The following is a 14938-nucleotide window of genomic DNA, read 5'->3' as shown; positions in this document are numbered from 1 at the left end:
CAGGTTGGGTCCCCTACAAGGTGACTAACTACTCTTCCCACGGATCTAGGGGTAAGCAAAGTGATTCTCCTAAAGTGCAGGTCCAACCACGTCAATTCATACTCAGTAACCTCCAATAGTTCCCTATTATCTCCAGGATCAAATACAGAATCCTATATTTGACATTCAAATCCCTTCACAATATTCTATCTTCTTACTCTCCAAAATTCTATCCAGTGACACTGGCCTGCTGGCTGTTCCACAAACAAGATACTCCATCTCTCAACGTCAGACATTTTCTCTGGCTGTCCCCCATGCCTGGAATGCTCCCCATCTCAGCCTACTGCTCCTTCAGTCCTAGCTGAAATCCCACGTTCTACAGGGAGGCTTTTCCAATACCTCACATTTTTCTTCTTTTAAAGGCAATCAGGGTTAGGTGACTTGCCCAGGGTCACACAGCCAGTAAATATCTGAGGCTAATTTGACTCAGATCCTTCTGACTCCAGGTGCTCTATCCACTTTGCCACCAAGCTGCCCCTTCCAATGCCTCACAATACTAGTGCCTTCCCTCTTTTATATCCTATTTATCCTGTATTGAGCTTGTTTGTACACATTTTGTTTGCTTGATGTCTCTACAATTAGATTGAGATCTCCATGAGGGCAGACACTGCCTTTGCTCTCATTTTGTATCCCCAGGGCTTAGCACATTTGCCTGGCAAGTAATAGGTGCTTAAGTGTATATGTGTGTGTTGTGTGTGGGGGGGTCACTTGTTCTTGAAAAGGAACATGACATCAGAGAGATGACATGACTTGCATTTGACTTTGATTTGAGGGATAGAGATCTGTGCAAAGTCACCAGCCTCACTTTCTTCTCCCGAGCCATCTGGGTCCAGTGGCCAGACATCAATCAGAACAATTGGAGGACAATGAAATATAATGAGAATGAATAAAATGAACTAAAAATATGAAAGAACGAGTGTCCTGCTTTTAACAGCACTGTGCCTTTAGTGGAATAAAAGTTGACCGTGGACACAGGAAGACCTAGGTTCAAATCCTACTCTTACACATACTAGTTGTGTTACTCTGGATTTGCCATCTAACCTATCAGCATCCCAAGAAAATAAGACAATAAGTTACAGGCTAAAATGTCAGTAAAAGCCAGTACTATGAACTACAGAATTGCTGATATGCATCAGTGGAGTTCACACAGTGATGAAATCTCAGGTTTAGGCTATCGCAAATGAATTATAAACAACAAATCTAGAATAAGCTATAGCAAAAGGAGAAAGAAACTACATGAAAGGGTTAAATAAGAGAGAAAGGAGGAGAAAAATCAAGTGGCAAAGATCACAGAATACATAAATGAAAATGCCAAATATATTTTATTCATTATCTATTTTCTAACATCTTATATACAAAAATTACAGAAAACAAATGAAGTCTGGTTGGTGACAGTGAAGAAAAAAAGCGCCAAATGTCTTTTGTGTCATTGGTTCTCTTGGCCAGTCTTACAAGCAACAGTAATTTTGATCTGCCTTTAGACGTAATTAATTCCATAAGGATTGATGGGGGGCCAGAATTGATTAGTGATTTCCTTGTCTGGAATTTTGATGTTAAAGCCCATCATCTTCGTAACAGATTCTCTAAAATCCACAAGCTATGAGGGGGGAAAAGTAATGAAAAGTAAAGGAAAAAGTAGCATCAACAGCACAGGATTTTTGACATTCATTTGATTAAGACAACTCTATGAGAGAGCCATTTCTTTATGATCAGTGGTAACATAGAGCATCAAACTAGATTTTAAAACAACTTCCTGAAAAAGTGTCCTTTTTTTGGTATGATGTCTCCATGAACTGATATTGTATATTCAAATAAATTTCTTAATATCTAATTCATAATGTCTTAGGCATCTACTTTTTCGGCTCAATCGTATAGTTTTCATTGCTGTAAATACAGTCTGTTCCAAAAGTCTTAGAGCAGCTTTAAGCTTTTATAACAAAAGTAATACTAACAAAACTTAAATATCTTTTTTAAATATTTTATTTTCCCCTAATTACGTGTAAAAACAATTTTTTTCCGTGCGACCTAAGTGAACTTCCCATAAGTGAAGAACAAAAAGGGCACCTGTTTGTTTAAATGAAATAGAGGAGCTTCCCACAATACTGACAAACAAAACCCCTGGTTGAGTTTCTGAAGAAACCTCACTTATCTCAACTTACATGGATGTGGATGACTTTCCTCAGCTGAGTTTTCATGATTTGATTTGCCATTTCCATTTCACTGAGCTCTTTCTTAAGTTTCATCACATTTTCTTCCAGCCTAACCATTGGAGGATTCTGCAACAAGCTCTGCTCAATACTCATCAGAATCTGTTGACTTTTTTCCTTCTCCAGCTGCATGAATTTCTCATCCAAATCTTCTGTCAGCAAAGTCTCCCTTTGGTTGAGTTCGCCCTGAGCTTCTCCCTATGTGGAAAAAAAGGAGATGGTCCTTCAGAAGGTCTTAAGACCCTGACTGTTTCTGGGGTTACCCCTACTGGAGCCGTAACTGATTAGTCAGTCATTCTTTTCAATGCAAGTTAAAGTCATTAACAAATGTAATCTGCATCCACTTCAGCAGCAAACTAAGTGGAGTACTAGAGGAGGACTTAGATAGCCAGGGTTCTGAGGCCAAGATTTGTCTCACCTGCCTAGGCCTCAGTTCTTCGTCTAAAACAGGAATCAGAATCCTTCTCCTCCTTACCCCACAGGGTGATTGTGAGGATCAGTCAGGACAATAGAGGTGAAGTGCTTTGTAACAGAAAATCATACTTCCATGTGAGTGAAAACTTCTTGTGGTTAATGTTTTTGGTTCCATTTGTGAAAGGCACCTGAGAATTGGTATCTTTAGAAGGAAACCAGGGGCAGCTGATTGGCACAGTGGATAGAGCACTGGCCCTGAAGTCAAGAGAACCTGAGTTCAAATCCGGACTCAGACTAAACACTTGACACTTACTAGCTGTGTGACCCTGGGCAAGTCACTTCACCCCAATGGCCTAAAAATTTTAAATTTTTTTTAAAAAAGTAAATAGAATGAAGCCAAACTTTGGCTTAGTTGAGATGGGGTGAGATGTTATTTCCAACTAATTCATTTCAAAACAGAAGCAATGCTTTCATTACTTCTGTCGTCATGTGAAATGGTCACTAAGACAGAGAAAAAATTAAGGAGGCAAACTAGACCCCGACTCGTGAGTCTGAGCTCCAGGCTCTGTGTGGGCCTAAATAGACTAGATTCAATGGAGGGAACTTCAAAAATCACTTTCTCGTTGGCTCGGGTGGCTTCTCCTCCTGTGTTGCCTCCAAGGAAATCACAGCATGATGTTTCAATATGACAAACATCTAGGACTCCACAGATGTTGATAAAGGCACTCCAGAGAAGACATGCATAATTTAGGCACTGGAAGACCTTTGTTCCACCCCTCAGAAAACACAGAAAAGACTAACAGTAGTCCATAAACCAGCTCTACCACTTTCCTCCTCTTCTGTTGATTTCTACCATTTCCCCAGGCTTGTAAAGCCCTTGAAAAATCCTGTACTTTGGACTCCTTGTGGGAGGAAATTAACTTGGAATCATCAGAGACGAAATACACCAATATTTTTCTTTCACCCCCAGAGACCCAGACTGACTCCATAGTTATGGGTTTCCCTCTCTTGGAATGGTATTTGATACAGACAGACCTACATTACCAGGTAACACATGGTCATATTAGGGGTCAAAGTGGAGGTCTTTTGTTTCCCCATATTGTAGTGATTTCACTGCTGCCAAGTGCCTGAGCCTCTTCTCATATCAAGACATCCCCAAAGCCAGGAAATCATCTCATCTTAATAAAAATCTGGAATGTGGGGCCTACTTTTTTTTTTTTTGCCTTGGAGTCTGGGGCCTTCTTCTCAAGCGATGTGGTTGGGAGGCCAAGGAGCTCATGTACCTTTGCCTCAAGAAATGTTAATGGATTCCTGGGGGAGTAACATCCTCTCTCCCTCCCCACCATTACCCTTCCCTGGCCACCAATATGATTCAGGTTCTCTCTGTTATGCCAGGCTATGCTCTGGAAAAGAGAGAAAAAGGAAGAGGTTAAAAATGAGATTGAAGCCTCCCTTAAAAGGTGAATACATTGGGATCCCACTGACCTTTGGCACCCTGCCTGCTGACTGGTGAGCATCCAATTCTCTGAACTGAACACTAGGAGAATCCAATCCACTAGATGGTGGTAGTGTTGCCAGGGGATAACACACATCCTTCATAAAAACATAATCAAACCCACAAAAAGGCTTAACAACATGTTCACACAAGTTGAGTAAGGTAACTGACATGTATATAGAGTTTCAAATCAGTAAATAGTTGAACACATAATGTCTTATGGGATTAAAAAAACTAGTCCTACTATTTACTTATGTAACCGTAATACAATGGACAATGAAAAAATTATTTTTGATGAAGCCTTTGTTGATGTTGAGAACAATTGGTTTGGGGAGGGAAGAAGGAGAGGAAGAAGAAAAGAATATGTACTGACACTCCTAAAGTGCAGCACAAGCCATCTTTCATTCACAAAGGAATCAAAACTTTAGTAGAACCTCAGATAAGGGCTCACATTAAAAATGTATTTTTTAAACTAGTAAAACTAAAATTTTTCAAACCAGACCAAATGATTCCCAAAACAGAACTCTAGATTCTTTTTCACTAATTGCAACCATATTGTTTAGTTATACACTAAGATTATTTTAAAAATAAATGCTCAAAATTTATTTGCCAGTGTGTTCCCCAAAGGGCAGTAATTTCTTTTGGTGGCACAGAATTTTCTTATGTATGATAACACCTTACATTTGCAGGGCACTTACAAGTTTACAAAGCATTTTAGATCCATTAACTGATTTGAGATTTACTACAATCTCTTGCTTAAGTCTTATCATCCTCACTGTATACATGAGTAAACAAACCCTAAGAGTTGAAGCTATTTATTCAAGGTCAGCCAACAACCAATGGTTGGAGCCAGGATCCAGATGCAGATCTCATCCTAAGTCCTGCATTACACCATGTTGCCTCTCATGAATGGCATGAACAATAACACTGTAAAGTGGATGACCTATAATGTGTTTGTTTTTATTTTGTTAAAAGTGGCTCAATGTTAGTTATGTACATGCTGTGTTCCAGTTAGATTCTGAGATCATGGAGAACAGTACTAGGATGTGAGTGACCAATGAGAACCCAGTCCTCAGGGAGCATGTTCAATTCGCTTGGCCTGATACAATTCCTGTTTTAGTAATAGTAATAGAGTATTAGAGAGTAACAGAGATAATAGGAATAGAGGCACCTACTCTGCTCTTCAGAGCAAGAATACAAACTGGCTCACCAAAATTCCATGAAGGAAGACACATCAGCCAGAGTGTATTGTGCATGCTCCTAGTGAAGGGCTCTCATTGGCCAACCAATCATTTCAAAAGTAATCCTCTCTCTTCATAAATACTGCTCCCTTCTAAGTGTTATTGTGTCTGAAATTCTACCATGAGATAATCATTCTTATAGGATCTTCTTTTAAAATTCCACGACAAAATTTCCTCACTCTAAAAATCAAGTATTTATAATGAGTTGTGGGTAACATGGACTTTCTAATTACTTTTGCACAAAATCAGGAGAATAGGAATTAGTCAGTTTTTTGTCCCTCTGCACCTGTACCCAAAAAAAAAAAACACTTTTCCTTATTGGCTTTTTGGACCTCTTTTGCTATTTGGGTTATTCTGTTTTATAAGGTGTTATTTTCTTCACTATTTTTTTGAGTCTCCTTTAGTTAACTGTCAAAGTGTTTTTCATGATTTTCTTGCAATACTCTCATTTATCTTCCCAGTTTTTCCTCTACCTCTCTTACTTCCTTCTCAAAATCCTTTTTGAGCTCTTCCGTTGCCTACGACTGATTCACATTTTTCCTGGAGGCTTTAGATGTAGGAGTTTTGACTTTGTTGTCTTCTTCTGGTTGTATGTTTAGATCTTCTTTGTCACCAAATTGAAGATTCTATGGTCTGCTTTTTTGTGCTGTTTGCACATGTTCCCAGCCAATTACTTGAGTTCTAAAGTCCTTGTTAAGATAGTATTCTGCTTCAGCTGTGGAGATGGTAAGCTTCAGGGGTTTTGTGCAGCTATTTTCAGAGATACTGGGACCTGTAAATTTTCCGTTCTTTCAGGGTGGTATGATCAAGGGTGAGGTGTTTATTCCTTTCTTGGCCTGCTCTCTACTCTCTAAGTGTGCACAAGCACTCTTTTCTGCCTTGGAACTTTGAGGAGGATTCTCTCTCTACCACCAGCACAAGCTCCACCAGGCCAACGCTCCTCCTTGCCCCAGGATCACTACCCAGAACTGCTACCAATATCTAAGCATGGGCAAAGCAACAATATCCTGCCTCAGCAACAGGAAAGAGATCTCTACAATCCCCCTCTGATCAGCCACTTGATTCCCCCTCTGTCTGTGGGCCAAGAGCTCTGGAAGCAGCTGGATCCCCGGGGCTGTGCCTGAACTGGGGCAGGACTAACCTCCTCTCTCACTGTGGTCCAGCAGACATTTCTTACTGACCTAAGTTTTCTTTGGTGTTTGTGGGTTGAGAAAACTGGAAACCACCACAGCTCTCCGTGATTCAATCCCCTGAGGACTGATCCAGGTTTGCTGAGGCCAGGTCATTGTCTGCATGGCCCAAGCTGAACTATGCTCCTCTCCCAGCCTGGTGCAATTGAACTTCTAATCAGCCAACCAGTTTGTATTGGGCTGGAAATTTCTTTCATTCTGCCTTTTTGTGGGTTCCGTTCTAGAATTTGTTTAGAGCCATTTTCTACTGGTATTTGGAGGGGTCTGAGGGAGAGCTCAAGCAAGTCATTGCATTTACTCCGCCATCTTGGCTCTGCCACATCAGCAAGTCCCCAAAAACTTTTAAGAATGCTAATAACAATGTTATTTTTATGCACACTGGGTACAACTGAGGTCATTAATATAATTTAAAATATTTGTTTTTCCTTGCCATATACTTTAATGGAGTCTTATGTTCTTCTTGTCTAAATACCATTTCCCTTGAAAGAAGTCATCAGCAGCAATTTTCCTTTCTGAAAGCTTCAGGGACTTCTGCTCCAAAAGCTTTTCTTCACTTTGGTATGAGGCACACACAGCTGCTGCTTCTTCTTCTTTTGGCTAGGAAATGTGGTTAAGTGACTTGCCTAAGTGTCAAGTGTCTGAGACTGGATTTGAACTCAGGTCCTCCTAATTCCAGGGCCTGTACTCTATCCACTGTGCCACCTGGCCATCCCACACACAGCCTCTTGATGAAGTTGATGCTGCTGCTCCACCTGCAGAGTTAGCAACTGGATCTCTTGCTGAAGGACATCAGTTTTCTGCAGGTAAATTACAAAAGTGAGATTTGTCCAGACATCCCTTGTTTGCTCCTTCCTTTGCAAGCCAAGCATGCAAGTCCAATTATTATACTCCAAATATGGATTTCGTTATGCTGGCAACTTCCCCTCAAGGAAATCTGCAGTGTAGATCATTGGTTGAGATGAATAGGAGAAAAGGGAGGCTGGTGTACACAAATAGAACACTTCACTCTAACTTAATGATGGAACTGTCTAATCAATTTTCAGGAGCCAGAGAACCTCCACAATGAAAAAACTAGAATATGAGGCAAAAACAAGATTTTTATGGAAGGCCTCTGCAACACATATTCAGTCCTAAATAAACCAATATTTGTATGAATTGGAGGTGAAGAAAGAGAGGAAGAACAGTTTTTGCAACACTGATTTCCAGGTGATGAATTATCTGCATGAGACTATTGGTTCAATTATTCTGATGACATTGAACTGGTGGTTTTACTTTTTTTTTATAAAGCCTTGTTGATACCTTGTTGGTTTGATATACAGTAGATGATTCTATAGAGAAAAAGAAAAAAGTTTGGCGACCACCACATATTCACTAGATATGTTTCCACATGACTTTGGGAGATCTCCTTAACAAGTGATTGAAGCAACATTATTGGGTTTTAACAATTGAAAATATCCTACTATGAGAAATGGTAAAATTAGCTTTGTAATTTGTTTTACTCTTTCACTTGCTTTTCTGCTGTGAAAGCTCAACAACCAAAATGGACTTATAATGTGAAATGAGGAAAGCATTTCCTAAATTAGGAACCAACTTAGTTATAAGGAGAAAATTCTAAATGACAACTTTTCTGTCATTCTATTGCTCTTTAATCTTAAAGAAGAAGGCTGTCTGTCTCTTCTTCTGTACATAAATGTGGTCATAGATTCTTATTTGAAGGTAAAGGACATGGGCCATCCATAAAGAGTTGGTAGAGTCTTCATTTTTAGAGCTGGAAAAGATCTTAGATAACATGTATTCCAATCCCTCACTTTGAGAGATGAAGAATCAGAGGCCCAGAGAAGTAAGTCACCAAAAACACTGATCTGGCAACCAGGATTCGAGACCTGTCTTTCCTGCCTTCAACAAATTACTTTATTTCTTTGTATCACACCTTTCCTAATCTGTAAAACAAGGTTGAGAATACTTGAACTACCTTCTTCATAGCATTCCTCTACTGGTATTTTACCATTAACATAATATGATAACATAATCTAATAAATGTAAAAGCACTTTGAAAAGTTCAATGGTTTCAAAGGGCTATAGGAAAGGAAAGTGTTCTCATCACTATTTACTATCAGTGAAGAGACCTAGGGAATCAACATAACAGAGCAAATGTCTCCTGAACTAATTCTGTTTCCTTTTTTATTTTTTGAAAGGGTTACTGGAAGGAAAGAAGGAAACAAGCATTTCTCAGGAGCCCTCTATGTGTCAGACACTGTATGAAGCACTTCACAATATTATTTCATTTGATCTTCATCTGTGTGGCCAGTTTCATTATTATGTCCCTTTTTACAGATGATGAAACCGAGGCAGCAGAGATTGTCTTTGAACTCAGGTCTTCCTTTTGCTCTATCCATTAGCTGCCCCTAACTACACATCAGCAGAATGCTGCAAAAAATATAAATATTCTGCATAGACTCCAGGAAAGTATTTGACAAAAATGGAAATAAGTGGGACAGAAAGAAACACAATTCTGTAGTTGGAAACCAGTTCACTGACCACAATCAAAGAGCTCATTACAGTGGGTTAGGAAGGTCTGAAGCAAAGTACTCCAGAGATCTCCAAAGGTCCTTACATTGTTTAACACTTTTTTATCACTGACTTAGATGGAAGCACAGATGGCCTATTTATGAAATCTGTAGGTGATCTAAAGCTAGAGGAAACTGTCATACTAGATGACAGAGTCGGGAGCCAGAAAAGTTCTTCCCAGCAAAAAAAAAAAAATGAGGTTGAATCTCATCAGATAGACTATAACAGGGAAGATTTTTTTCAGTCATGTCTGACGCTTCATGACCCCTTTGGGCGGTTCTCTTGGCAGAGATACTGCAGTACTTTGCCATTTCCTTCTCCAGATCATTTACCATATGAGGAAACTGAGGCAAAAACGGTGAAGTGAATTGTCCAGGGTCACATAGCTAGTAAGTGCCTGAGGCCAGATTTGAACTCAGGAAGTTGAATCTTCCTTATTCTAGGCCAAGCACTCTACCTACTGGAAAACCTAGTGATTTTTGTGCCTTTGATCTCCTTGGCGAGCATGCTCAGGTAGTAGAGAGTCTTTTGCAAATGGAGGTTCTTTAATTAATTTCTATCCACAGTCCTGATCTTTATACAACAGAGAAAAGAATTGAAATTTTTCCTTGTTGTCCTTTTTTCCGTAGGCTGATATTATGGTTTCACCTAATACAGTGCTCACTGATGCAAGTAGATGTTTGATATAGAGCTGAATTTTGGAAGTCAGAGTTCTTCCTTTCCAGGGGAAAATGGAGGGAAGAGCTCCTCTAATTATATCTCATTCATCGGTTACTTTGCTCAGGTTGGTGAGGAGAGGCAGCCTGATGTGAATGATTAGTGCTGGATGGGGGTCAGAAAGTTGAACTCAGTTGACACTTCTATCACACACCAGTTGTGAGATCGTGGACAAGTCACTTAAAACTCTCTGAGACTCAGTTTCCATATATGTCAAGTGTGGTTAATGTATCTACATTACACAATTGCAGTAGGCCTATATAGTATGCAGTATAAGATGTCACAAAAGTTGTAGTGCTGTTTTAAAATTTAATAGTATTGGGGACAACATAAAAAATTGAAGCCCTGTGTAATTGTTGGGTTCAAGCGTGCCAAGAAGCAGCTTCCTCATTCTCTAGTATATGGTGTTCTGCCTGAAGGCCACCTTACCACTCGCAAAATTCAAACCTTCTCTTTGAAAGAGAAGCAGCGATTTGGATCTTACAGAAACCATAGTCAAAGGAACACTGCCATCAGCATATTTTTTTAAAAAACACATTAGAAAATGGCTGGAGAGCCAGTAATCAGCGCGTTTATCATTCACGTTTATTGAGGAAGAACTTCCCCTGAAAACTCTATGAAGATGATCCACGCACCTCTGTCTGCAGAGTCTTCTTGGCCTCCCCCAGCAGATCTGCATGGTCAGACGTATGGACTGGGTCAGCTGCCCCTTTGAAGTGCTGTTTATGCTTTGGGGAGGAAACTGCTTCCAGGGATGGGTCTAAAGGAGACTGAAAAGAGAAATGACAACCTCAGTATGTGAGCCTTGAACACCAGCCTTATGGATAGGACTAAGAAATGACCATCCCACCACAGTCACTCAAATGGGAAACAAGAAACAACACTATTCTTCTCTACTAACCCAGCATATGATTAATCATCCCCCAAAAGCAGTCCTACCAGGACAATCAGCAAAGGGTCTTTACCTTCTTTCTGGGAAAGAAGACTAAACATTTTCATTGTATGAACATAGTTTTTTCCTTGTTGCCTCCCCCATTAGAATGGCAGCTCCTTGAGGGCAGGGGACTGTCTTGTGCCTTTCTTTGAATCCCCTACACTTAACATAGTGACTGAAACATAGCTGACACTTGATGAATGCTCAGTCACTTAACTTGACATAAAAGAATATGTGTCTGCCTAGATAAATGTGTCTACCATGGAGCACAAGGACCATGAAAAATTATTTTTAAAAGTCGGAGGAAAATTTGTCTAACAGCCCCTAAAAGTTTTGCAGTGACAGTAAGCCACATTGGTCACTCATAGAAGAGTTCTTATTCTTTTGGTTACCAGGCAGATCCCATTGAATTCCAGAGGATCATAGGACTTGAAACTGAAGATGACTTTGGAGGTGGTGGGGAACTGAGTGTATCTATGAGGACACTGAAGGCCAGAGACATGAAGTGGCTTGATCCTTTTCGTCAATGACCATCTAATTGAATTGGAAACTCTTACATATTATAGCTATTGGGTCTTATTATTATGACCACCATCATCATCATCATTGTCATGACCCATAGTTTTTTATTTCTTTTCTAAGTTCCTGAGATATAGATATTTCCTCTATGACAATAGCCCCCTCTAATATCAAATAAGGGGAAGAAGCTTTCTAAATTGTCAGTTATATTAACTATTTTGTTGAGTAAAAGTTTATGAAACTAACACATAACAAGGAAAAATAGTCTACTATCAGTTAAATAACCATCAGAAGAAGATACATTGATCACACTGAACCAGGTGAAATGAAAATTTCAAACCCCCAAAATCAATCTGACACATTCAGGGGCTCTTTGCGGCACTCTGACCTGAGTTACCCCAAAGACAAAACATAGGGATCTGTTGCGGCTGCTGTTTTTGTTGTTCAGTCATTCTGTCATGTCCAACATGCCTTGACCCCATGGATTCTGTCCATGGGGTTTTATGGCAGACACTGAAGTGGTTTTCTATTTCCTTCTCCAGTGTGTCCCCGTTTTGCAGATTAGGAACCAAGGCAAATAGGAGATAAGTGACTTGGCCAGGGTCACACAGCTAGTAAGTGTCTGAGAAGCAATTTGAAGTCAGATCTACCTGCCGCATTCTAAGCACAGACATCAGCAGTAATGCAAACCAAAGTTGGGAGCCCAGATAATACAGATCAAAAGGAAGCAAGATCCCACCATCTAAGAGTGCAAAAGTGGGAGGAGGCTGACCTTGAGAAAAGTTCCAATTCAGGAAAGGCTGAAAATCTGAGTAAATAGAAGATGACATTTCCAAAAAAGAAGTTTTATGGAACCAGGGATGTCTAAGACACAAAGAAGGATATAATAGCTCCACAGTATCCATAGATAAAAGAGAGAAGACAGGAGGGAGGGAGAGGGAGGGAGAGAGAGAAGACAAGGATAGAGAGACAGAGAGGAGAGAGGAAAGGAAGAAAGAAAGAAGGAAGGAAGGAAGGAAGGAGGGAAGGAAGGAAGAAAGAAGGAAGGAAGGAAGGATAGAAGGAAATAAGGAGACCTTTTCATGTACTCTGAGTCATTAAGGCATTGGCCTTGTTATTGTTCTTCAAACTAGAAACTCTATCTCTCAATTCCAGGCATTTTCACTGGTTGCACCAGTGAATCATTTCCTGCTTCATAGCCATTTTTGTTTTCCTGGCTTCCTTAACGTTCTACCTAAAATCCCACTTTCAACAAGACATCCCTGTAAGTTATTAATTCTAGTGCCTTCTCTCTATTAATGCCTGGTTCTTATCTCAATGAGAGACAGAGAGAAGAGAGAGAGGGAAGAGAAAACTGTTTCATTTTGTCACTTCACAGATGTCACTGAAGAGTAGAATTTTGGGGAATCTTAAAGATCACTATTTTCTGGACAAAGAAACAGTCACACAGTAGCAGAAATGGGATTCTTAACTAGGTCTCCTAAGACTAAGACTGGATAGTATTCTTTCCTCATTCAAACACTTTGAATTATTAAGTAGCTCAGAGGGGATTAAATCAAAGGGTCATCTATACTTTGCCTGAAGATTTCCAGTGACAGAGACCTCACTACCTCAAAGGTAGCCCATTCTTCTTTTGAAAGTTCTAATTGTCACAAAGTTTCTCTTTTTATGAGATCAGAATATGCCACCTTGTGACTTCCTAATTCTTCCCTTTGGCATTAAGTAGGACACCATTTTCTGATGACAATCCTTTAAGTATTTAAATTGACTAAAAGAAACTCTCCTAAATTATCTGTTTTTCAAACAAACATTCAAAGTCACCTAGAAAGTTCTCAATAGTACCAGGACTTAAACCTCAATCTTGAATCCTAACCTAATCCTTTTTCAAGGGGTAGGGAATACAATTTGTGTGTTATCTCTTGGGCTAATACTAGATAATCTTTTTTCTGGTACACTCCTACATTAGCTAAAAGAATTAGAACAGTTTATGTTGACTTTTTTTTTTTAATAAATGAACAGGGACCTACATTTTCTCTGATTTACTAGTAACCATGAAGTAGGATGGTCACCGATCTTTCTCTTAATAGGGTGAGGAGTACAGTTAATGTTTTCAGTCTTTTTACTCCCTTTTTCCTTGTGTCTTGTCAAAGGGAACATTTTGTTATTGAGTTCTAGCCCTTCTGTTTAGAATATGAGCCATAAACTGTATTGATGAGGTGTGTGACTCAGTATTAACTATTTCTACAGTTAGAGGAAGCCATAAAACACCTCATAAATACTGAAACCAAATTAACTCTGCTTTAATTTTCATTGGAAGAAAATGTTTCATTTTAAATTGCTTTGGAGTTGTTAGGGGCAAGGATTCAAACAATCTGAAGTCTAGTGAATTTTACTGGTAAGTGTGCAGAAAAGGAATTGTGAAGCACCCAGCCACATCAGTTATGGGGAGATGGACATCCAACAGAATGTTTCCTTTTTCTTTTTCAGTGACAGCATAGGCTAAAACCCCAAGCAAGTTTGCAGAAAACTATTACACAGTGGCATATCTTATAAGAGTGTGGAAAGTAGATGGAAAAATGTCAGAGTACCTGATCCACCACTGCGCTGTTATTCCTAGATAAACATGAAAAGAGAAGCCTGATTCTTCCAATTAGGATCTGACATAGACCTTTTTGTCGTTTCCTAACAGACTTTCTTGCATCTTGTTGATTTGAAAATTCGTTTGCCATTGCAGACATGACAGGAAGAATCTTCTGGATGATACGGCTGGTTCTGCATGGAGACAATATGTATGTCAATGAGAAGGAGGCCACAAGGTCCATGTAGAGTCCACAGCAATGTCCTCAGAAAGGTTCCACTACAATCTCTTTCTCACTATTTAGCAAGTTTTCCTTGGAGCTGCCCCAGTGGAACTGTGCTACCTGGCCTGCTTGGAGCCAAGAAGGTGGGCTTTGCTTCTAAAAAGCATCTTCTAAAAAGATGATGAAAACACAGTGTTTAGATTGTAACTGTTGCAGTACCTTGTCTTTATACACACATAAGTGTGGATATATGTATGTGTGCGCATATATATATATGTGTGTGTGTATATATATATATGTATATATATACATATATGTATATATATATTTACATATGAATATACACATGTGTATTTACCTATGTACAAATGTATATGTTGTTCATAAATTAGAATATATAATAACTCATGAATCATATATATATATATATATATATATATATATGTATGTATAAACTATATTAACCTAAACAATTGGGTTATAGGCATTGATTTTTGTTCATCTTCATTTTAGAAGAGGACCAGTGAATTACAAGAGTGACATTTTGACTTGCAAGTGATTTGGATTTAAGTAAGACAGAGCTGTGCCAAGTCATCAGCCCAACCCTCTGCTCCACAGTCATCAGAGTTCTGGGCAACACATAGGTCAGGACCACTGGAGGCAGCACCAGATGCATTAAAAGACCTTGAGCTTTTTAAATTAAGGTGTTTCCCAGGTTTCAGTTTCTCTGAGGCAACACCCATTTAGTGATTCAGTTTGGTAAGCAATGAGGCAAAAGATGGCCTACTGTGCCTTCACAAAAGAATCCATCTG

The 14938-nt window shown here is 39.3% G+C and overlaps 1 protein-coding gene across 1 annotated transcript; it reads right to left on the bottom strand.

Moving 5' to 3' along the window:
• Window positions 1-1342: 1342 nt before the first annotated feature.
• On the bottom strand, window positions 1343-14017 carry LOC110204008 (uncharacterized; the record flags this gene model as incomplete). The annotated part of the gene is made up of 5 exons (XM_020980382.2): window positions 1343-1636; window positions 2199-2444; window positions 4146-4253; window positions 10507-10641; window positions 13913-14017. Coding segments are annotated over 5 exons (714 nt in total), but the record flags the coding sequence as incomplete, so codon positions are not given.
• Window positions 14018-14938: the final 921 nt, after the last annotated feature.

The sequence above is a fragment of the Phascolarctos cinereus genome, unplaced genomic scaffold (genome assembly GCF_003287225.1).
Source record: "Phascolarctos cinereus isolate Bilbo 61053 unplaced genomic scaffold, phaCin_HiC Scaffold_49;HRSCAF=574, whole genome shotgun sequence".
Classification (NCBI taxonomy): domain Eukaryota; kingdom Metazoa; phylum Chordata; class Mammalia; order Diprotodontia; family Phascolarctidae; genus Phascolarctos; species Phascolarctos cinereus.
The sequence above is the reverse complement of the archived record's forward strand: the minus strand, read 5'-3'. Positions and strand labels throughout refer to the sequence as shown.